Source organism: Paramisgurnus dabryanus, chromosome 7, assembly GCF_030506205.2.
Source record: "Paramisgurnus dabryanus chromosome 7, PD_genome_1.1, whole genome shotgun sequence".
NCBI classification, from domain to species: Eukaryota; Metazoa; Chordata; class Actinopteri; order Cypriniformes; family Cobitidae; genus Paramisgurnus; species Paramisgurnus dabryanus.
This window is the reverse complement of record NC_133343.1, coordinates 27,899,115-27,922,778: the sequence shown is the minus strand read 5'-3', so window position 1 is coordinate 27,922,778 and position 23,664 is coordinate 27,899,115. Positions and strand designations below refer to the sequence as shown.

At 36.4% G+C, this 23,664-nt stretch overlaps 1 protein-coding gene across 2 annotated transcripts; it reads left to right on the top strand.

The window, feature by feature from the left end:
- Nucleotides 1-4,629: 4,629 nt before the first annotated feature.
- smarcc2 (SWI/SNF related BAF chromatin remodeling complex subunit C2) lies at nt 4,630-23,527 on the top strand. Of its 2 annotated transcripts, none has more exons than XM_065272631.2 (26): nt 4,630-4,762; nt 6,403-6,522; nt 6,641-6,726; nt 7,256-7,337; nt 7,445-7,537; nt 8,336-8,405; nt 8,539-8,608; nt 8,689-8,764; nt 8,967-9,211; nt 9,586-9,710; nt 9,796-9,852; nt 12,134-12,171; nt 12,389-12,519; nt 12,755-12,826; nt 12,912-13,025; nt 13,108-13,261; nt 13,569-13,685; nt 13,802-13,864; nt 15,484-15,742; nt 16,055-16,216; nt 16,316-16,383; nt 16,493-16,613; nt 16,689-16,849; nt 16,940-17,074; nt 19,062-19,365; nt 21,454-23,527. In XM_065272631.2, exons 1-26 carry the CDS (start codon nt 4,652-4,654, stop codon nt 21,516-21,518), a joined length of 3,099 nt encoding a protein of 1,032 aa, XP_065128703.1. In that variant the 5' UTR covers nt 4,630-4,651; the 3' UTR covers nt 21,519-23,527. The 2 variants fall into 2 exon arrangements, with proteins under 2 accessions (XP_065128703.1, XP_065128702.1); XM_065272630.2 differs by having other exon boundaries at nt 16,686-16,849.
- The last annotated feature ends 137 nt before the right edge of the window (nt 23,528-23,664 follow it).

The window sequence follows — 23,664 nt, the reverse complement described above, 5'->3', positions numbered from 1 at the left end:
AAGTTAACAAGTTAAAATAAATGTACACCAGCCATTACCAGCTAAATGTGTTGTTAACAGAAACCCACTCGCTTTGCTTCACACACAAACACACCACTAATTAGTCAGGAAACAATTGATAGTGTTGATTACTATTCATTGTTTTACTCTCTCTCTCTCACACACACAGACACAGACACACACACATTTCCCTTGGTAATGAGGGGAGATAGCTTGGCATCCTTTGAAAGACAGTAGTAAAAGGTCAAAGAGACTTTGGCTAGACAATAACACAAACACAAACAGTCTCTGAAATTATAACTCTGACAGAAACAAGGTTAGAAAGGAGAAAGTTTCACATTGTGTCAATCTGCACTGACAATATGATATGTTAAATTTGTGGTGTAAGTTACACAAGGCCTTACAATTACAGATGTCATTTGAGAAAGCGTTGTACAGTATGATCCATTTCATACAACACACATAACTTTAATTTTATTGCAAATTTTCTATCCATCAAATTAAATATTTCTTATTTAAGTTCAACAATTAAGGCCTATGGTTTTAATTGATCTACAAAACACATTCTTAAACAAAAATAGCCCTCAGAGACGCCTGCAAAATATTGATGTAATTTTGTTTAACCCTTGTGTTATGTTGAGATTCACCGTCGGAGAAAAGGTTTAAAACTGTACCTTTTCTTTCACTGGGGTGGTACCCTCAAACAGGGGCGCTGCTAAGGATTTTGGGCCCCATAAAAAGAATCTTGACGGGGCCCCCAACACAGCTGAGACTTTTTTCATATTAATTTACATAAAATCATGCATTTTTATGGTATTTTGACTACCAATGGGGTGAGAAAATTTTACTTGAATTAAGTGTTTAAGAAAAAAGAAATCTTATTTCACAATTTTTTTTCACCCCATTGGCAGATCATTTTGCTTGTTTTGAGCACAATTTCACTTAAATTGTATATTAATTTGTCTTAAAACTAGACTCATTTACTTAGGTCATTTTGCTCATCAAGAAAAAGCATCTTAATTTAAGAATTTTTAGATATTTCTACTGAAAAAAAGACAATAATACTAAGTAAGAAAGTAATTTTTTGCAGTGTTGAACGTTTAACTAAAACTGTGTATTGTTATTTTTTCCAGCGTTTTCTTGACCTAACATGGGGAGAAAATTGAGTTCCCTAATCATGCACTTTTAACACTAGAACGGCCACCAGCAGTCATTTTAACCATAACATTTAAACTTATGCATTAAACTTATTTTCAAGAAAAAAAATTCTTAGTATTTTTTTTCTTGTTTTCAGTAAAATATCAAAAAATTAAATTAAGATGTTTTTTCTTGAGCAAAATGACCCAAGAAAATAAGTCTAGTTTTTACACCAAAAATATTACATTTAAGGGATTTTTTGCATAAAACAAGCAAAAAAAATCTGCTAATGGGGTGAGCAAATTTTTCTTGAATTTAGTGTTTAAGAAAAATGTTCAAGATTTTTTTACTTACCCCATTGGCAGATTTTTTTGCTTGTTTTATGCACAAAATCACTTAAATTTAATATTTTTGGTCTAAAAACTAGATTAATTTTCTTGGGTCGTTTTGCTCATCATGAAAAAGCATCTTTATGCAACACTTAAGCAACACTATGTAGTTTCCATGTAAAAATGACTTGCAGCTCCCCCATGAGGTTGAAAAGCGCAACAGTGCCTGGTATCAGACACTCTTCTGCAGGCAGGGGGAGGGGCGGGGCTGTGTTTCCTACCCTCCACCGCCACTTTTAGAGTGTGCTTGTAGCAGCTAGGAGGCTGCTCAGGTTGCAGCAACAGTACAATTTGTCCAGTTTAAAGTTGTTCTATCACTGAAATAATTTTAGAGATATTATTTAAAGGTAAAAAAACTACATAGTGTTGCTTTAAGAAATGTTAGATATTTTTACTGAAAACAAGACAAAACTACTAAGAATTTTTTTCTTGAAAATCATTTTTTGCAGTGTGGTAATTATCTTTAACACTAGAACAAACAAGGCATCATTTTGACCGTTTTGAAATTTACATAGTCAATAACTTTGTCTAAATAAATCATAAAGCCTTGCTGCTCCCTGACTTCTCCTAAAACTACATGCATTTTAATTAAAACTAGTTTAAATATTTATTGTGTGAATAAAAACAGAAATATAATCATTTCTATCTATAACGTACATTTTGCGCTGTTTAAATTGAGTTTTGCCAAGTTGATATTCTGCCGGCGCTATAAGTGAAGTCAAGCTGTGTTGCCTGGATTATACAATTTGGGCGGACTGAACCATTTTATGATAATTGAGAGGGGGGAAAGGGGCCCACGGACGTTTGTGTTTCCTAAACAAAATCTTTTTTTTTTGATACCAAGAAACAAATAGAATAATTTAAAGTTAATAATTTTTACTATTAAATATTTTTTTAGCACCACAATTTTGGGGGCTTCTCTGGCCCCCTCTTACTCGTGGGCCCCGAGAATCGTCATTGTTTACCCCTCCTTTACAGCGCCCCTGCCCTAAAAGTTTCAGTTTTAGTTAAACGTTGTACCTTTTGGGGTACAATATTATACCTTAAGGACCTATTGTGTACCTTTTAAGGACCAATTTTGTACCAGATAAATATTAGTGGTACAAAACATTTAACTGTACCTTAAAAGGTACAAAATATGTGCTTAAGGTATAATATTGTACCGCAAAATGTACAACATTTAATGTGTTATATACCCATAAAGGTACAAAACTGAACCTTTGAGGGTACCACCCCAGTGACAGAGAAGGTACAGTTTTAAACCTTTTTTTTTTCTGACAGTAACTGCATTTACTTCGTGATTGCATAAAGACAGGGCTGTTCGTCTTTCAGTGTTGTCAACTACAAGAACATACAATAGCCGCCAGATATTACTGAAGCCTTAACCTGCTGTTTTATTATAAAGAAGATGTACTGTTTGACATACAGTACACTAAGGTGGAATTATCGATTGCATTAATTTTACCTAGCATTATTATAATTGGGAAACATGAATTAATTGCATTCACTCATGCTTATAGTTTTCTCAGTCACTAAAAAGTAAATTGTTATGTCAGTGAACATGTCAGTTATGGCAAGTCCGCGTGTCATTGTTTTTTACAAGCAAGACAGTCAAAATATTTAGACATGTTGTCAATATAACAAGAGTTAACAATTATAGGTGTCATTATTTTGTGATGAAAACTTTATGGCTACAGTTTTTTTTAAGAATGATGATTGTAAATGAACATGGCTGCACTTTTTCAATTTCAACAGTATGAAGTTACTCATTCGTGTATGTGAAATACTGATTGCAAGACAGAATTCACATTTACTTGAAAAAAGTTACACACATTATGGTATTGAATAAATCATACCGTATTTTACAGTATAAATACAAAATAGCAAAACTAGAAAGGTTCACTGTAATGTAAAAATGTCAAATCTCAAATTCAAAAGTTTGTTCCTGATGGACATCCTGATGTCCCAGGGTGTCAGGCAGATTCTCATCCACATCAAAATAGATATCTATGCTCACAGTCGCAACATACCAAATTATCACTTAAAAAGTCTTATAGTAATTATGGATTCTTGAATTATGACAAAAAGGTCAACATCTGCATGATTGTATCAAAGCATTTTCAATTTGTCCAAAACAATGAGAATTTGCTTATATGTTGTGCACAACGTTTGATGTGGAGGTTGAAAAATTAATTTCTGATCTGAGAAATGCTCCAAAGTGACTACAGGAATACTTTTTACAGCAGAAATTAGGACATTAGAAGCATTAAAGTTTGTAAGAAGTTTCATTATTATGAAAAGCTGTGATGATTCAGGCTACTCCCTATTTTAAAATATCCAACAGCGTTTAGTTTACCTCACAGTCAGGAATCTATTTACATTGTTTCAAAGCAGCTTTACAGAAAATATTTACGTTAGAAAATATTATTGTTAGTATACATTTTATTTTTTTAAATTAGCAAATTAATGTGTTTTTATAAATGTATATTAATATATTTATTTATTAATATTATTAATTCATATATATTATAGAAATTATAGGTTATTATAAGTATTATATATATATTATAAAAAACTGGCAAAATAATTTTTTCCGTATGGTTTGTCGATATTTTAAACACAATTGCCCCATCTATTGGAAAGTAATAGATATTGCCATTTTCTACAAAACAGAACTTGGCTCTGAAAAGTTCAAGATCTGTGTCAAAAAAGCAAAAAACTGCAGTAATCATAGCTAGGCGCTACCTAGCCTGGCAAAAATATGATTGATCGCTTTTTGGCCAATCTATTTTAACAGCATTGTGGTGGATCAAGATCAGTTAAAATCTGTGAGAGGGTGAGGCTGCTTTAAACAACGTGCTAAAGAACCATAAGGTCTTCCAAAAACTAGGTCTACAGTCTGAATTTAATTTGGTGATTAGACTTTTCTAGATGGGGAGGAGGCATGTTACTGTCCGTCTTTGTCCGCCATTTTGGCTCTAGTTTCACCTTCTCCCTATTGAAGCAAATGCTCCGAATTTGAGCCAGAATGGATGTAGCTTCATAACCATCATATTTCGACTTGTCTAGCACTAACAAATGAGCGCCAGGGGGCGGTGGGTGGTGAAACTTTCGAGCAGACAAAGATGGCGGTACGGAAGAAAGACGGCGGCCCGAATGTAAAATATTTCGAGGCGTCTGATACCGTCTCGCAGTTCGACAATGTCCGGGTCTGGCTGGGCAAGAATTATAAAAAGGTACCATTCGATTTTTTGTAACCAGCAGGTTAGAGTCATTGAGGTATTTGTGCTGTAAGGGCTCGATGCGGGTAGAGAGGGGAGGGAAGAAAAGGAGATGGAGAGAAATCCAGCTGTTTAAACCACAGTCTGACGCGCCTCGAACAATAGAAGATGCTGGACGCGCGTCTTGAGAAAACCCGTAAGATACACCTAAAAAATTCGGATTTACCTTCAGTATTTGATGCCGTTCACACCTTTATAGTCATTACGCCGTGTCTCGTGGGTTTTTACAAATGGCCTTGAAGAATGGTTTTGTCTTTTATCCAGGGAAAAGCTAGCTCTCCTGACGAGGCTGCGGCATTGGCAGCTCGCGTGCAGCTCAAGTGCGCGCATCCAGATGTGCAACTCCATGCTTGTCGCGCGCGTTATATATGTAGCAGCGTGTTACAGAAGGTGTTAAATGTGTAGCCTGGTTCGGTTGCAACGATTTAACCTTTAAAATGACTTTGTTCATGTTACAATGCAAGGACGTGCCGGGTCAGTAAAAACTCTTATCCGTTTTCGTTAATAAAACACTAAATCATACGGTATTGTGTATGCATGAAATTGTCAATTGTTTTTTAGTTGGTTACTTTATTTTAAATCAGATAAACGTTATAATACAATGAACTGATTTCTGTCAGTTTAATTGTAGAACATAACACCATAAAATGGCCCAAATAATAATATATATTTCCCTAAATAATGACATGACCAGGGTTTGAAATTAACTTTTTCACTCACCAGCCAATTTGGCTACTAAATAATTAAGTTGGCCATTTAGAACTTCAACTAGCCAAAAGAAGTAAGAAAATAAAAATTAACCGTGTTAATAACGATTTACTATGTCACTGTGTCATCTTTATTTATAAACATTTATTAAAATTTTATTATTATTTATTATGAAATCTGAATTGCATATTTTTCAAACAAAATCCTGTCATCCCCTCCTTTCCTATTTCATTCTTGTCCTTTTTACCAAAACGTTGTTAGGTTAGCAAATCAACACAGTACAATAAACATTAAATGAAGCATTAAATAAATCCCATTACGTATATATTTATATACTAAATAGATGTTCTATTTATTTTGTCTTTTTTACTGGACTTTGTTCTTGTCTGTACTACATGAAGCAGAATAATTCAAGTGTTTTTCATACTGTTTTAACCAGTTTTTAAAAAATAAGTCAGAGATCTCCTTTTGCGTGTTGCTTATAAAATATTAGTGGTGACGTCTTGTTTATTTTGCACATTACCGGTCATCAAGTGTCCAAATGTATAGTGAGCCAGTGTCCTTACCAGTGCCCGACCAATAATGCTGCATTTAGTATACCATGAAGACTCACAATTTGAGTATTTGTGCTAAAACTGTGCTTTACCAAGAAATAAACGATTGAAGATAATTTATAAAAAGTAACCTGCCAAATTGGCTAGTGATTTAACAACGTTAACCCACCACAACAACTGATTTTTAACTGCCTTTGGCAGGTTGGCGGCTGTTGATTTCAAACCCTGGATATGAATAAAAACTCCTAATTGGTACAATTATCAGTGTTTCCTTGAAAATTAAATGATGATGTCTCCGTTACAACTCTAAAATCTCTCTGTGCCTGTTTCCAGTATATTCAGGCAGAGCCCCCCACCAATAAGTCTTTGTCAAGCCTGGTGGTTCAACTGCTTCAGTTTCAAGAGGAAGTGTTCGGCCGGCATGTCAGCAACCCACCCCTTACAAAACTACCGGTAATCACACAGGCCTTCTTTTATACGAGCATTGAAAAAGTAATCCATAAGAAAAACACAATGTCATATCATCAAAGCACCACTGTATATGTGTTATGTCCTCTCCTTTCCACCTTAGATGAAGTGTTTTCTGGATTTCAAATCTGGAGGATCTTTGTGTCATATTCTAGCTGCTGCCTATAAGTTCAAGAGTGATCAAGGATGGTAATATCTCTCTTTCTTTCCTTTTACTGTACACATGTTGTCTTCAGACTTTCAAAATCATTCATATTTAGTTTCCAATTGTAACACATTACACAATATTAACCAATAAACCCAAAACAAAAATTAAGAACAGTAATAAAACTGTGTATTTTATTAAATATCAATTAGATTTTTTTTAGTAGTCATCATTTTTATACTTTTTTTAATTGCTGATATGACTGTGTGTGGGACATTATTTAATGATATTAAATTAGACATAGACCTGCATAGAACAGCTGCAACTTGTTAAAGTAGCTTTATTCGTGGCATTTGATGTTATGACACACTGTGAAATTGAGAGACTCGTGTTTCACCTTCGTTGTAATGTGAATTAGTCCTTATGCTCCTGAATACATTTTGCATGGCATTCACTTTTAGTGTATTTGAAAAGTGCTGCTTCTTCTGAATACTGGTAAAGGATTGTCCATGTCTAATGTGTTAATCCTCAATAGCTGTTCATGTGTTGATTTTACATTGTGGTCTCTCTCAGGAGGAGATTTGACTTCCAGAACCCTTCAAGGATGGACCGCAATGTTGAAATGTTTCTAACTATAGAAAAATCGTTAGTACAGGTGTGCACAAAATGAACACACACACACACACACACACACACTCAGCCATAGTATGAAGGAAAGGTATGAAACATTGAATAATGCGGATGTCCTCTTTCTCTGTGTAGAATAACTGTTTGTCTCGACCGGTGATTTACCTGAGTTCAGACATAGAGCCAAAGCTACTGGGAAAACTGAAGGACATTATCAAAAGACACCAGGTATCTTCACAACATAAAATTTGGAGAAGAAAAGACATTTTATTTAAATTGCCTTAAACAATTATAGCTATTAGTTCTTGGTGCAAATGGCTTTTTATTTCGGCTGGGCGATATAGGTAAAAAATAGTGCTGGGCAAAGATTAATCGCGATTAATCGCATACAAAATAAAAGTGCTTTTTTTTGTATAATATATGTGCGTGTACTGTGTCTAATTATTGTGTATATTTAATCACACACACATTCATATATTCATTTCAGAATTGTTTTACTTATATATAATTTTTTTAAATTTATTTTTAATATAGAATATATAAAAATATAAATAAATATATATAAACATGTAAATGTTTCTTAAATACATACATGAATGTGTGTGTGTGTATTTATTTATACATAATAATTACACACAGCACATACTAATATATTATGCCAAAAATCACTTTTATTTTGTATGCGATTAATCGCAATTAATCTTTGCCCAGCACTAGTAAAAAAATATATTTTTTTGTATGACAGTATCTACACTGAATATGTGCTCTCAAATAATTTCAAATAGATGAACAATTGGCCATTATTAAAACATATTGAAATACAGACTGGCTTTGCTTTTGAAAAAAAGTAGAAAAATGGCCACAATAAAAGCATGTCGCAGATGTGCACTGGGTGTTGTATTTAATATTGATATTGATGAACAAAATCATTGCAAACACAATATTCAGTATATCACCCAACCCTACATATAATTTGATTTTATCTAGTTTATATAGATTAATGTGTATGTGTGTGTGTGTGTGTAGGGGTCTGTGACTGAAGATAAACCGTCCAGTTCTCATGTAGTGGTGCCTATTCCTGCTAGTCTGGAGGACGGTATGTTTTGTTGTTTATTGTTTACATCGAACAGATATATTATTTGTACACATATGCTTTCCCTTTTAATCATTTTAACAGTTGCATTAAGTGATACAAGACATATTGTGATGCGTATGTGTGTGCTTTTCAGAGGAGTGGGTCCGCCCTGTTATGAAAAGAGACAAACAGATGCTGCTGCACTGGGGTTACTGGCCGGACAGGTGAGTGTGCGCGCACACATAAGCACATACATCAGGTTTGTATATGCATTATGTATTAATACACTGTGTTTGTGATGCAGTTACGATACATGGATTTCAGCCAATGAGGTGGAAGCTGCAGTGGAGGATCCGCCCACAGCTGAGAAACCCAGGAAGGTTAGGAACCCCCTCCCTTACCTTTCTCCATCTGTCTCACGTTCTTTACCACTCTTTTGCTTTGTCTCTTTTGTTTGCCTCGCACATGCTCTATTCGCTCTCTTTTATGTTTACTTACACAGATGCTGTTCTACACATTTTTATTACATTCATTTGTCATAGTTCATCTCCTGACTACAGATGGGTGCCTGTGTTTTTGTAGGTTCATGCAAAATGGATTCTCGACCTGGATCAGTTTAACGAGTGGATGAATGAAGAAGACTATGAGGTGGGAGAGGGAGGACCGAGGAGGAAGAGGATTTCAGCAAAGACCCTCACGGATGAAGTGAGCACTCCGGATGAAAGGAGGGACAAAAAGCCAAGCAGTGCCAAAAAGAGGAAACGCTCCCCTTCTCCTTCTCCAACCCCTCCCCTGCAGGAAAACAAGAAGAAAAACACAAAAAAGGGGTATTTTTATTTCCTTTATACATGAATTGTTACATTTTCTTGATAAAAATTGCTAATACAAGAATGTTAGACAAAAACGATACAATATAAATTTAATTAAAATAAAATAAAATAAATTTATAACACAACATTTATTTTGTTCTACATACTAATCAGACTATCAAATAATGCTATAACAATATATAAGAAATATATACATTCAACAGCCCTGTAGTATAATATAACATTTACAACACAAAAGGCACCATTTCCTGAAAATGACGCTTATTCAAAATAAAAGATCTAGTAAGTTATAACAGATGCAAGTGGTCTATACACGTGTTATTCTTTTGGGTCTTCTTTACTGACCCTGAAACTGTGTTTGTGTTCTCCAGGCCCACTACTCCCTACACTAAGTCCAAACGAGGGCAGAGAGAGGAAGAACCAGAAGATCTGACAAAAGACCTAGATGAACCTTCGCCTGTACCTGCAGTGGAGGAAGCCACACTACCTAAAACAGGTACATGCACACACACCTGACCGTTTTTATCTACCAATTCAGGCAAGATTGTGTGTAATCATGACATTTTTATTTGTGTATGTAGTGACTAAAAAGGACTCAGATTCAACTCCGGTCAAAGGAGGGACAATGACGGATCTGGGTATGTATCTATGGGTTAGTGTGTGTCTACAGCTAGAAGTATAGTCCTGTTTTTACAAATACGCGAGAGTCTGCATACTCTGTACGAGTAGGTCGCCCATGCGCGTACAGGCGAATGTAGTGTAGCCCAGCCCCCAACCCTGTATCACAAAATTATGTACCTATAGTCACGTACATTTTTGTGACTATTTTCCGTGACACTGTCACGTTTTCCACATTTAAACGTGACCCTATCACACATTTCTGTATACGTGTCACTGTCACGTATTGGTTAATCAACTGCTTTTTCCGATTTTCAAACTGTTGTCACTTCGGTTTAGGGGTTAGATTTGGTGTTTGCGTTAGGATGTCACTTTAACTCTTTCACCGCCATTGACGAGATATCTCGTCAATTAAGAGAAAACGCTTCTCTGCCAATGACGAGATTTTCCGTCTTTCCGCAATACCGCTATTATCCCGCAATTTTTTAAACCCGGAAGTATTGCCCTATGGCAAGCAGCTGCATGTCCGTGTCTGTTTTAAAGATCGCTCTGAATGGGATCTCTATGAAAAGTCCGTCACAAAAATGGAATTATCTCTGCTTTTTGCTCAAAATGTGGTGTTTTTGCAGAAACCTACCCATATTCAAAAGCTGATTACAAAAGAACCACTGAAGGTAGGATGAAACATTTTTTTTGTTTTGTTTGAAAGCAGAGGGTCTGTTCTTTCATTTGGTATATTGTATGTTTATATATTTAAAGAAGAACATTTTCTGGAAGGCATTAAACTTTGGTGAAAATCATGAAAAACGGTGGCGCTGGCTGGCAACTTTTTTTAAAAACGCTGGCGGTGAAAGAGTTAAGTATTGATTATACTATTTTTATTTTTTATATTTTCTGATTTTTAAACCATTGTCGCCTGGCGTTAAGGTTAGAGTTGGGTTTGGGTAAGGACAGTGACAAGTAAACGGAAATGCGTGATACGGTCACGTTTAAACGCGGAAAACGTGACAGTGTCAAGGAAAAGAGTCAAGAATTTACATGACTATAGGTACGTAATTTCATGATACTGGGTTGGTAGCCCAGGAGATGCATTGCATTTTGTTGCAATGCGCATGCGACGAACATCTGTCAAATAAACAATGCTTTGCAAGGCTGTGCGTTCGACTGTTTGTGTACATTCGTGTACATCTAAAAACATGATTATATTCCGAGCTTAACAGACCTAATGCTCCGACTAAAATAACGTTGAAATGTTCAATTTCTGTGATAATACCGGCTCCAAAAATAATGTTTGTGCTATTGAGTAATCATGATTAACAACATGTAGGGTTAAGGTTTGGTTTAGGGTTACGCTGGATTTCCACCAACTGCGAAGCGGCTGCAGATCGGCCCTGCTGTGTTACGGCTCCGCACTCCGCCGTCCGCCAATACTCGCCAGTTCCGAATTTGTTGCAGAACGACTGCATGCTGAAGTGACGAGGACCCATGGGGTCTCGCAAATTCACGTTATGATCGCGCAAAATCTACTTCTGTCTCCGCCCATTATGACGTTAAATTATGACTCCGGATGGCCAGAGCTGTGACGGATTCGGAACGCAGTCAGTGGAAATACACACATTGACTTGAATGGAAACCAATTGACTCCGCCGCCGTTCCGCAGCGGATCCGCAGCCGTTCCGCAGTCGGTGGAAATCTAGCGTTAGCTGCATATAATTATGCATAATAAAAAGGGATAGTTCACAAAAAAAAGGAAAATTCTGTCATAATTTTCTGACCTGAATAAACCTGTATGTATGTTTTTATTCTGATGAACAAGAAGGAAAATATTTTGAGGAATGTGATCATGAGCCCCATTTACTTCTACAGTAGGAAGAAATACTATGGAAGATAATGGGGCTCATGAACAGTTTGGTTACAATTTTTTTTCCATCAGAACAAAGAAATTTTTACAGGTTTGTAAAAACATGAGAGTGAGAAATAATGACAGAATTTTAATTTTTGGGTGAACTATCCCTTTAACTGTTACTACAGTAATTACATGTAATGTGTAACAAAGACACCGAAAAATAGAGTGTTACCCTAGATTGTAAATAGCTCCTCCCCAAAAGTACACCATTGGTCTATTGAGTTCAAGGTTTGTACATATAGTAATGTATGCATGTAGCACGCATGTAAATTTTGTCATTGGAGGAATACTTGAACAACAAAGACATGGATTAAAAATAACATATAATTCACTTTTATGCAACACTTTTAACTCAACCAAGTTAAATTTGTCCTTTTCTTTGCAATCACACCTAGATGAGCAAGAGGATGAATCAATGGAAACCGTAGGAAAGGTATGGCTGCAATTATATGAACTACATTTCAAATCTTTCTAGGAAATTCACTTACACATTTGTGCATCTATCTTTCTTCCGAAAGTCTGAGGCCAATTGTGGAAAATGCTTTAATCTTTTTTTATTAACTTAATAATATTTTTTTATTATAGGATATGTTATCAGCATAACAACATGAGAGTAAAGTTGAATTGTGTGTTTATGTGTGTTTTAATAGGAGGAAGAAGAGGGTTCCCCCAGTGTGAAGGGAGAGCCGGTAAAGGGTTCGGACCTCCATGAGGATAATGTCACTGAACAGACCCATCATATCATTATACCGAGTTATGCTGCTTGGTTCGATTACAACAGGTAGATTACACACGTAACTAATGTCAGAATAGATCCATACAACAGCTAGGGCATATTTTTCATGTATCCACCTAGTTTCCTGGCAGACTGTGCCTTAAAGTCCTGTGTTCCCTAAACTACACAAATCCAGCCAATCATAGCATAGCTTGCCAGTTGTATGCACTTTTTTAATGTGCTAGGGTTTATTGCAAATTTAAATATAATTTTCCTAATAATGTCTCTTTCTGTGTTGTAGCGTTCATGCTATAGAGCGCAGAGCACTGCCTGAGTTTTTTAACGGGAAGAACAAATCCAAAACTCCTGAAATGTAAGTTAACTTTACCATCTCTCTTAGTGATCACTATGTGCTGCCTCTATGCTGTCCATGTCTTCACTCTGCTGCTATTTTACAGTTATCTGGCTTACCGTAACTTTATGATCGACACGTATCGGCTGAACCCACAAGAGTATTTGACCTCCACAGCTTGCCGTAGGAACCTTGCCGGAGATGTTTGTGCCATTATGAGGTCTGGAGAATATTATTTTGTGAACACTCTGTTATATTTGTCACATGGTTCTCTGATTTTAATGATTTGTTTGTGTGAACAGGGTTCATGCGTTTTTGGAACAGTGGGGATTGATTAACTATCAGGTGGATTCAGAGAGTCGTCCGACTCCTATGGGACCTCCACCCACATCGCACTTTCATGTGCTGGCTGACACTCCTTCAAGTCTTGTACCACTACAGCCTAAAGCATCACAGGTACAGAGACAGTCATACACAACATAGTGTGCCATCCGCCTTTATAGAAAGCGTTTTTGGGCATCATAGGCAAACCAAATGTTTGGAGATATCATAATGTCTATATTACCCAAAAATGTTATATAGGTTAGAAACTCATCATGTTTCTAACATAACAAAAAAACAACTTAGAATAATGTTTAAAAGAGAAGACTGCTGGCATGTATCTATAAAGGGGCTAGTTTAAAAAATTAAACATTATGTTATAGAGTTCATTCGTTTCGTTTGGTTGCGTATCCAAACATTTTTTTTTTTGTGCTTCCTCCAGACTTCAACTTCACAACAGATGCTGTCATTCCCAGAAAAAGTGAAGGACAAACCGACTGACCTGCAAAACTTTGGACTGAGGACAGACATGTACAGTAAAAAGTCAGGCGCATCTAAAGTAAGAGCACCCACATGTATGAGAGTGTGTGACATTTCGAAATATGCTGTATGGAGATGATGTTGGGAATGTTGAGGTGCGAGAGAGATTGAGGATCTGATTCTGTCATTCCTCAGAATAAAAATGCAGCCAGTGCCACTCGTGAATGGACGGACCAGGAGACCCTATTGCTGCTAGAGGTATACAGCATTTTTTTTATATATATATAACATTATCAACTTAATATTTTGTGTGGAAGATAAAATTGAAAAATGAACAATACCAATTTTACACTAAGGTAAAGAATATATTAGTATTTATTATGTCCTCCTTTACTAACTAACTAGCATAGGATGGACTTCACAAGTTTGTGCAAAACCTTTTTTATGTTATTATAATTAGGGCTGTCAAAAGTTTTTGCATTATATATATTTGTGTGCACTGTGTGTTATTTTGTATAAATAAATACACACACATGTATATATGTATTTAAAAAACTTTTTATGTGTGTATTTATATATACAATAATTACACACAATAAACACACAAATATATTATGCAAATACAAACTTTTATTTTGTATGCGATTAATCGCGATTAATCTTTTGACAGCCCTAATTATAATATTTCCAAAGTGTGCTTCAGTAAATGGGAATGTTGCAAAATATTTGATATAGTCAGTATAATAAATGCACATATTTGATAAGTGACCTGGAAATTGTACAGAATTATCAATATGTGACCCTGGACCACAAAACCACAGTTATAAGGGTAATTTTGTGAAATTGAGATTTATACATCATCTGAAGGTATCGTTTCTTAAGAAAGGACAATATTTGGCCGAGATACTTTTATTTCAAAATCTGGAATCTTGAGGGTTCAAAAAAAAAACTGAAATATTGAGAAAGTCCTTAGAAACTGCGTCCAGAAAGTTTGATATACACTCACCTAAAGGATTATTAGGGAACACCTGTTCAATTTCTCATTAATGCAATGGTGTAATGGTGTGGGGGATGTTTTCTTGGCACACTTTAGGCCACTTATTGGGCATCGTTTAAATGACACTGCCTACCTGAGCATTGTTTTTGACCATGTCCATCTCTTTATGACCACCATGTAACCATCCTCTGATGGCTATACTTCCAGCAGGATAATGCAACATGTCACAAAGCTCGAATCATTTCAAATTGGTTTCTTGAACATGACAATGAGTTCACTGTACTAAAATGCCCCCACAGTCACCAGATCTCAACCCAATAGAGCATCTTTGGGATGTGGTGGAATGGGAGCTTCGTGCCCTGGATGTGCATCCCACAAATCTATATCAACTGCAAGATGCTATTCTATCAATATGGGCCAACATTTCTAAAGAATGCTTTCAGCACCTTGTTGAATCAATGCCACGTAGGCATTTCTGAAGGCGAAAGGGGGTCAAACACAGTATTAGTATGGTGTTCCTAATAATCCTTTAAGTGAGTGTATCTACAGTAGGGAATTTACTAAATATCTTCATGGTTCATGATCCTTTACATAAAATCTTTATTATTTCTGGCATAAAAGAAAAATAATTTTGACCCATGCAATGTATTTTTGCTCCTTAAGGCTGGATTTGTGGTCCAGGATCACATTTATTTTAATCTTTGACATGGTCTTACTCACTCAATATAACAGATATTAAGGTTATAATTTCAAAGAATGTTCTTTACAGTATGTTAGATGATTTTATGTAGAAATCCTTTTACATTTACAATTTTTTATAATTCACTTTTTATAACTTTAAAAAAGATTTTTTTTTCACCTGTAATCTCCTGGTTCACAGGGTCTCGAGATGTGTAAGGATGACTGGAATAAAGTATCTGAGCATGTAGGCAGCCGTACACAGGACGAGTGCATCCTTCATTTCCTACGTCTACCGATTGAAGACCCCTACCTGGAGGATAGCTCCGCCTCCATGGGCCCACTAGCCTATCAGCCGATCCCATTCAGTCAAGCTGGAAATCCTGTCATGAGCACGGTGGCATTTCTGGCTTCTGTGGTTGACCCTCGAGTGGCCTCCGCCGCAGCTAAATCTGCCCTTGGTGAGAAGTTAAGCGATTATAGGAATGGTTCATCCAAAAATAAAGCTTTTGTTATCTACTCATTCGATATAATTTCTTTCAGCCTATGAACAGAAAGTGACGTATTCCATGAAATTTTAGCATATATTTTCCTTGCAATTTTCATGAATAAAAAATACCACAAAACCATATCTGTTAAAGTAGCACATAATGGCTTATTTGTTATTTTCTAATGATGCATAATTATTATATGTGACCCAGTCAAATTGATCATTTCTGGACAGTCGGGTCAGCAAGGTAGTGTGAACATCACATTTTCCTCTTGTTTCTCAGAGGAGTTTTCTCGTATGAAGGAGGAGGTGCCAGCCGCGTTGGTGGAGGCTCATGTGCGTCGGGTGGAGGAGGCAGCCAGAAACAGTGGCAGGCCGGACCCTCTCTACGGCCTGGAGGGGAGCGGCATCGCTGGCACGGGCCTTGAGGATTCGGACAAACCCGGTAATACATCCATACAAGCGTTGTCACTTTGATGGACAAGTACTTAAATAAAAAAAACGTCTACTAAATAATTAAATGTAAAAAAAAAAAATGTTTCAGCTGAGGAGAGCAGTGAGGAGACCAAGAGCAGCGATGGCCAATTCAGTCAGGAAAAGAGGGACAATAAGGTAACTGTAAAAAAAAAAACACAACTTTAACTATTTCATCTTAAAGTAATAAATTTTTTACATATCCATAATCTTGATGTGCACTATTCCTGTTTTTATTCCATTTAAGGAGAGCAAAGACGGAGCCAGTGAAGAAGAGGAGAAACAAGGAGAGAACGGCAAGAAAGAGGAAGAAAGAGCAAGAGAAGCAGAACCAGAGAGAGAAACGGAGAAGACGGATACAGAAATGGGTGTGTACTGTATATACAACACAAAGTTCAAACCGTACAATCCGATATCGTACCAATTACTTGAACTCATAGCAGATGGCGAGAAGGAGAAAGAGCGGAAAGAGGCGACGGAGGAGGGTCAGAGGGATGCAGAGAGCGAGATAGAGAAAAAAGCGAAGGTGGAGAGGGACGTAGGAGAAGGAAACCTGGCCACCGCTGCCGCTTCTGCACTTGCTGCTGCAGCTGTAAAAGCAAAAGTGAGTGACTGAATGAGTGACATCACAGTGGCAAACTGATGTTTTACAAACAACACTGAACGCCGTCTCCTTCGATTTCCTTTATTTTAGCACTTGGCTGCAGTCGAAGAGAGGAAGATCAAATCTCTGGTGGCTCTGCTGGTAGAAACTCAGATGAAGAAACTGGAGATCAAACTTAGACACTTTGAAGAGTTGGAGACCATCATGGACCGAGAGAGAGAGGCGGTAAGGCATCATGGGTTATGCCGTTGTGGTTATTGGGTAAAGCTTTTACATATTAGAGGGCCTTAGATATGTTACTTAAAGGGGACATTTCACAAGACTTTTTAAAGGGGTAAAATAAATATTTGGTGTCTCCAGAGTACATAATGTGACGTTTTAGCCTAAAAACCCATATAGATCATTTATTATAGCATGTTAAAATTGTTAAAATGTGCCGTTTTGGGTTTGTCCTTTTAAATGCAAATGAGCTGATCTCTGCACTAAATGGCAGTGTCATGGTTGGATAGTGCAAAATAAGGTGCTGTATTATCCCCTTCTGACATCACAAGGGGAGCCAAATTTCAATGACCTATTTTTTCACATGCTTGCAGAGAATGGTTTACCAAAACTAAGTTACTGGGTTGATCTTTTTCACATTTTCTAGGTTGATAGTAGCACTGGGGACCAAATTATAGCACTTAACTCTTTCCCCGTCATTGGCGAGATATCTCGTCAATTAAGAGAAAACGCTTCCCCGCCAATGATGAGATTTTCAGTCTTTCCGCAATACCGCTGTAATTTCGCAACTTTTTAAACCCGGAAGTATTGCCCTATGGCAAGCTGCTGCATGTCCGTGTCTGTTTTAAAGATCGCTCTGAATGGGATCTCTATCAAAAGTCCGTCACAAAAATGGAATTATCTCTGCTTTTTGCTCAAAATATGGTGTTTTTGCAAAAACCTACCCATATTCAAAAGCTGATTGCAAAAGAACCACTAAAGGTAGGATGAAACGGTTTTTTTTTGTTTGAAAGCAGAGGGTCTCTTCTTTCATTTGGTATATTGTATGTTTATATATTTAAAGAAGAACATTTTCTGGAAGGCATTAAACTTTGGTGAAAATCATGAAAAACGCTGGCGCTGGCTGGCAACTTTTTTTAAAAACGCTGGCGGTGAAAGAGTTAAACATGGAAAAAGTCAATTTTCATGATTCGTCCCATTTAAATAACTTACCCTAATTTTTAAAACCTGATTTTGTTTTTCATTAAACATATGTAAAACATGTGTAAGAGTTCAGACAGTTGTGCACAATATAAGTATTATAATAAGAATAAAAACTTTGTTATACTCCAATCTTTTAATTTCTCATGAATCTGTTTAACTTGAATTGCATTTAGGCATTTAGTATATGCTTTTATCCCAAGCAACTTACAAAAGTGAGAAAAAACATAGCGATTTGTCTTACAGGGTTCCCATGGGTCTATGAAATCCTTGAAAGTTTGTGAATCTGGGGAAAAAATTCAAGGCCCTGGGAAGTTTCTGAAAATATACAAAAATAGATACAGGTCATTGAAAGTGCTTGAATCTTTTCAATGCAAGAAGTTTTCTGGAAAAAAATCCATATTATTCCCTGTGTAGTGTTAGATAATATCATAAAATTCTAGTCTTTTTAAGCACACGTGCTAAACTGTTTGCTTTAAATGCTTGTATCTTCTGTATGCGAATGTTGATTCATACCGAAATTCATGTTTGACACATGAAAACATCTCGGGTTACGTATGTAACTGTTGTTCCCTGAGAAGGGAATGAGACGATGTGTCTCCCCTGCCATACTTCCTGCGTCCTGTAACGCCGTCTTTGGCAATATTTCAGATAGCGATATACTTCTTGGTTCCCACGTCACCCTGTCTTTGTCATTAAACCTCACCATTGGTTGAATTTGATATACACATTCATATGCACTTACCCCTGGAGGCGTCCCCAAAGTGTCACCGCAGTGACGCAGCGCGAGTTCCCTCGAAAGGGAACTGTAACAATGTATCTTAAAAGCCCCCACATTTAGTCCTTGAATTTCAGGGTGTTGGACCTGGAAAGTCCTTGAAAGGTCCTTGAATTTTAAGTAACTAAGGTGTGGGAACCCTACTGTAGGAAGTAACAGTACGAGAGTTTAGGCATTTAGTAGAGTTACTTTCAGCATATACTGTATAAGCCTATATGATTTTTATGTTTATAGTTGGAGTATCAGAGGCAGCAGCTTCTCGCTGATCGTCAGTCCTTTCATATGGAGCAGCTAAAGTATGCGGAGATGAGAGCCCGACAGCAACACTTCCAGCAGATCCAACACCAGCATCACAGTAACCAATCTGGCAACCAGCCAGCGGCTCCATCTGTAACCCACCAGCCTGTCCCGAACGCCTCTGCTCCACCCGCAACACCAAGCCCCGCCTCAGCGACAGCCGCTATTACTCACGAAGCTCCGTCTGCAGTGGCTTCTCACAGTTCACCCCCCACCAACGCACAGGCAGGAGCAGCACACGGTAAAGGCACATTACATCATGAAATACAAGATTTTGTCAATTACAATTAGTCACAGAAGGCCAAGAATTGTATTAAAGGAGCAATTTACCCATAGAAAATTGAATCTTTATTGAAATTGTGTCATATTTTTGTCGAAATGTAACATACATTTAGAATTTGGTGCCTATTTGACCGAGAAAAGGGGTGTTTGTAGTCTCACTCCCACAACAAAGATATTGGACTTCCTTCTTTCAGTGAGGCAAAATGATGATTTTTGTATCATTGAAAGAAGGAAGTGCAACACTGAAATCTGTATTTCTCCTGTCTCTGCGCCAACTGAAGAAATGATGCATTACCATTCAAAAACATGACTGGGGTTCTAACATAGACTGTAAAAAAAAAAGATGGACGACGCAACGTCAGCTCTAACCATTGTAAAGAATTGATGAATTATCAAACTTCCACCCAAACGCTCGCGCGACCAATTCAACCACGCCAATCATAACGTCACGCCCCGTTTCTATTGCATCAAATTACAAGCTAAAATGAAACTTACCACAATAATGAACACTTGAACATATATCAGCATGATAACAACTACTTTAAAGGAGCAAAACCATCTTTCGGAAACTTTCATTGGAAGTGTAAATATTTTTTTGATTTAGAGCAGATTCTCATTCGTTTGAATGGAGAGGGCGGGGTTTATGACTTGTACGGCAGCCAGCCACCAGGGGGAGATCAAAGAGCCAGAGGCTTCACTTTTCAAGGCTTATCAGGCACACCCGGGTTCTAACTATACTAAGCTTAATGCAAATGGGTGAAGTGTCCCTTTAAGGCTAAGAAATAAATACACGCGGCCCACGTAGAAGCAAACGCTTTTCTGCATTGATTTTAAGGGAACATAGTCAAATTAAAGAAATAGTTCAGACAAATATCCCAGGTGTAGACTTCCTTTTTTTAGTTCAGTGTTTCAAACCTCTAATGGTTCGCGAGAGAATTGCAGGGAGTTGATGAAAAAATCTATTTATTACAATATAATCATGAAATGTAAATAAATAAATAAAAATTTGTACAAAAATCTTAATAAAACACTTAATAACAAAATATATATATTATTTGTTTAATCTGCTTGTCATGTGACCATTACACAACACTACAATATATCAGAAAACTGAGAACTGATGAAAATGGACAGATACATTTTATTACAGATTTTCTGGTAAAAAATTATTTTAGATTTTTTTTCAAGGTCCAATAATAGGTAATAATAATCTAAATACTGCTGATAAGAACTTTAAAATTGAAAAACAAAATGTTTTATAGTTAAACATGCAAATGGGCTTTTAAATTATTGAAATATTTACTTATAATCTCAGGGGTTACTTTAACTCTATCGCCGCCAGCAGGTTTTTTTTTTAAGTTGACAGCCAGCGCTAGCTTTTTCCATGATTTTCACAAAAGTTTAATGCCTTCCAGAAAATTTTCTTTTTTTATATATATAAACATACAAAATATCAAATTTTTGTATGTTTTTTAAAAAAAAAAAAAAAACTTATTCTATGGGTAGGTTTAATCAAAAACACCAAATTTTGAGCAAAAAGCTAAGATAATTCCATTTCTGTGAAGACCTTTTGATAGAGATCAGATTCAGAGCGACCATCAAAACATATATGGACATGCAGCTGCTTGCCCTAGGGCAAAACTTTCAGGTTTTATAATGCAAGAGCAGTATTGCGGAAAGCCGGAAATACTCGTCATTGGCAGGGAAGCGTTTTCTCTTAATTGACAAGATAACTCGTCAATGGCGGGGAAAGAGTTACGTAAATAATTTATGTCAAGGGGGTTCATCTGACAAAAATTTTTGAATACTCCTGCCTTACAAAAACTTTTTTTCTTATATGCTTGTTGTTAGGAAAATTAAAATGTATTATTAAAATGTGAAATCAATTAATGCATTTGATTCTTATTGTCAGATTGACTTCAATTATTTTCTACACCCTTACAGTCCATATAATATTTTTAAAATAATACAAATGTATTATGTCTCTATTTGTTTTTCGATTTGGACTGACAGCTAAAATTTGTATTCTGTTTGTATTTTCTTTTAGATTCCAGTACTCCATTATCAGGGGATCCTCTCTATCCAAACGCCCCCGTTGCCCCAACACAGTAAAGAAAGGGAGCGTGAGATTTGGAAAAAGTGGAACCTTTAAGATAGAAGAAAAAGAAATGAAGGGAGCGATATCTTTTGTTTTTGTCACTTTCATCATTTTTGGAAAAAAAATACATACATTTCGCCAGCATTCAGAAAACGACAGGATTTGAAAAAAATTGATAAAGCCAAACACTGACCTTGAAACCCTGAAACTAAAAGATAAAAAAATGACCTTCGGTTTGGACATTTGATTAACGCCCAACAAAAGCACTCCTGACCCTCAGCCTGCATCCAAGTACCACAAACTAAGTATAGCCTTGAAAACACTATATATCAATTTCCAGTAATGTCATCAGACCTACAGCCAAACTACAGGATCCAGAATCCATCACCTGTACTGGGATCCAGCGAAGGTACTTGTGATCTGCAATCCAAACGCACCTTGATCTAGGTACTAAGACGGAAAAGTAAACCGAGAAATTGCACTTTTTGAATGTTTCTCTAATCTTTTACTTATTGGAGGGTTGAAGCATCAAGTCAAATTAGCCTTGACTTAATGTTTTCTTTTATCAACGTTCTTTTTATCACTAAAGATTTGTATTTGTTTTCATAGAAGCACTCAGTTTGAAAAGTCCGAAGAGAAACTTGACTTTGTAATTGTTACTGTACGTGCGTGCGTGCGTGCGTGAATGTTGGTTTTGCTCATGGGAAAATGTGAAAGCTTCAGTGGTTTGGCCTGTTTTTTGTATGTACTATTAGATTTTAGCATGAAAAAAGTCAGCAAATAAGTATTTGTTAACAACGTACTGTAAACCTGGAAATCATGTCAACAATAATTGATGTTTGCATGTTGTTTTTTGGGTATGTGTGCAGATGCACACATCACCCGCCACAAAATATCGTAGTGTTGCTTTACATTTATTTTTTTACAGGTGAAAGTAGTGTTGTTCTCCATCTCATTGCTATGCTTATGAGAATACATAATAGTGGGAGCGCATTAATAATCGACAGATAAAGAATAATGCTGGGAATCATTAACAGGACAACATAAGCACGATTTTAAACAGGATTATGTGTCTTGTGTTAAAAAAAAACAGCTAATCTTTTTTTTAATACCATTCCTATCATTTCAGTGAGATCACATATTTCAATAACCAGTATTCATAGTTAGAGAATATGTTGTGTATGTATGAGTGTTTCTGTGTCAGGCCAAACCCAGAGAAAGTATTCGCCAAATGAAGGAAAATCTTTTTAATGGCAACTACCTGATTAGTCGAGAAGGGATTTTAAAGTTACATTTGCAGCTGTGGTAAATGTGTCTCATATGTCTTCATATTGTAACCGTCCTATTTTTGTATTTTTATATGTTTCTTTACACTATTATGAATGCTGTTATCTTAAACATGACTCTGTAATGTTTCTTTCTCTTTCTTATATGTTGATGTGAAGGTCACTCGCTTTATACAGAGAGGCTGGACTTTTGTGTGTGTGTGTGTGTGGTGTGCATGCACTCGATGGTTCGCCACACATTACTTTGAATTGACATTCATTCACCATGTTTCCATACTACAAATGTCAGTAGCGATGGAATTAGTAAGCTATTATCAGTTTTGACGCATAAACACTCCTGCTGTGATATTACTTGCGGTTTACATCATCACACATGTGAATGCACAAGTATGCACCAACATGCAGTATTACTGACAAAGGATTCACAGATTTGCACGCATCTAACCAGTGTTGAAAATGTCGACCAGTTTGCTCGGCTCTTCGGTCCGTCTTTTACATTATAGTCGTAAGGTAGCTGTCGTTTTTTATTTTTTACATTTTGTTTATACTTCTTTTTAATGGTGACTCAGACGCTGGTAACCATTGTGTGTGAATGTTAGACGACATTCGATTTGTATTTTGTGGAGAGGTAGCAGGCGCAGACAAGTACCTGTTTACTCAAATGTTTGACTAAGAATGGATCGGTTTTGGTTTAAAAAATACTGAAGGTTCTGCACAATAAAAGACATCATCAGTGAAATGAGTTTGTTATTTTAATGTGTAGTTCACCCAATTTTTTTAATTCTGTCATTTAATCATCCTCTTGTCTTTTAAAACTGGTATTTGTATCCTTGTAACACAAAATAAGATATTTTGATAAATGTTTCGGTTGTTT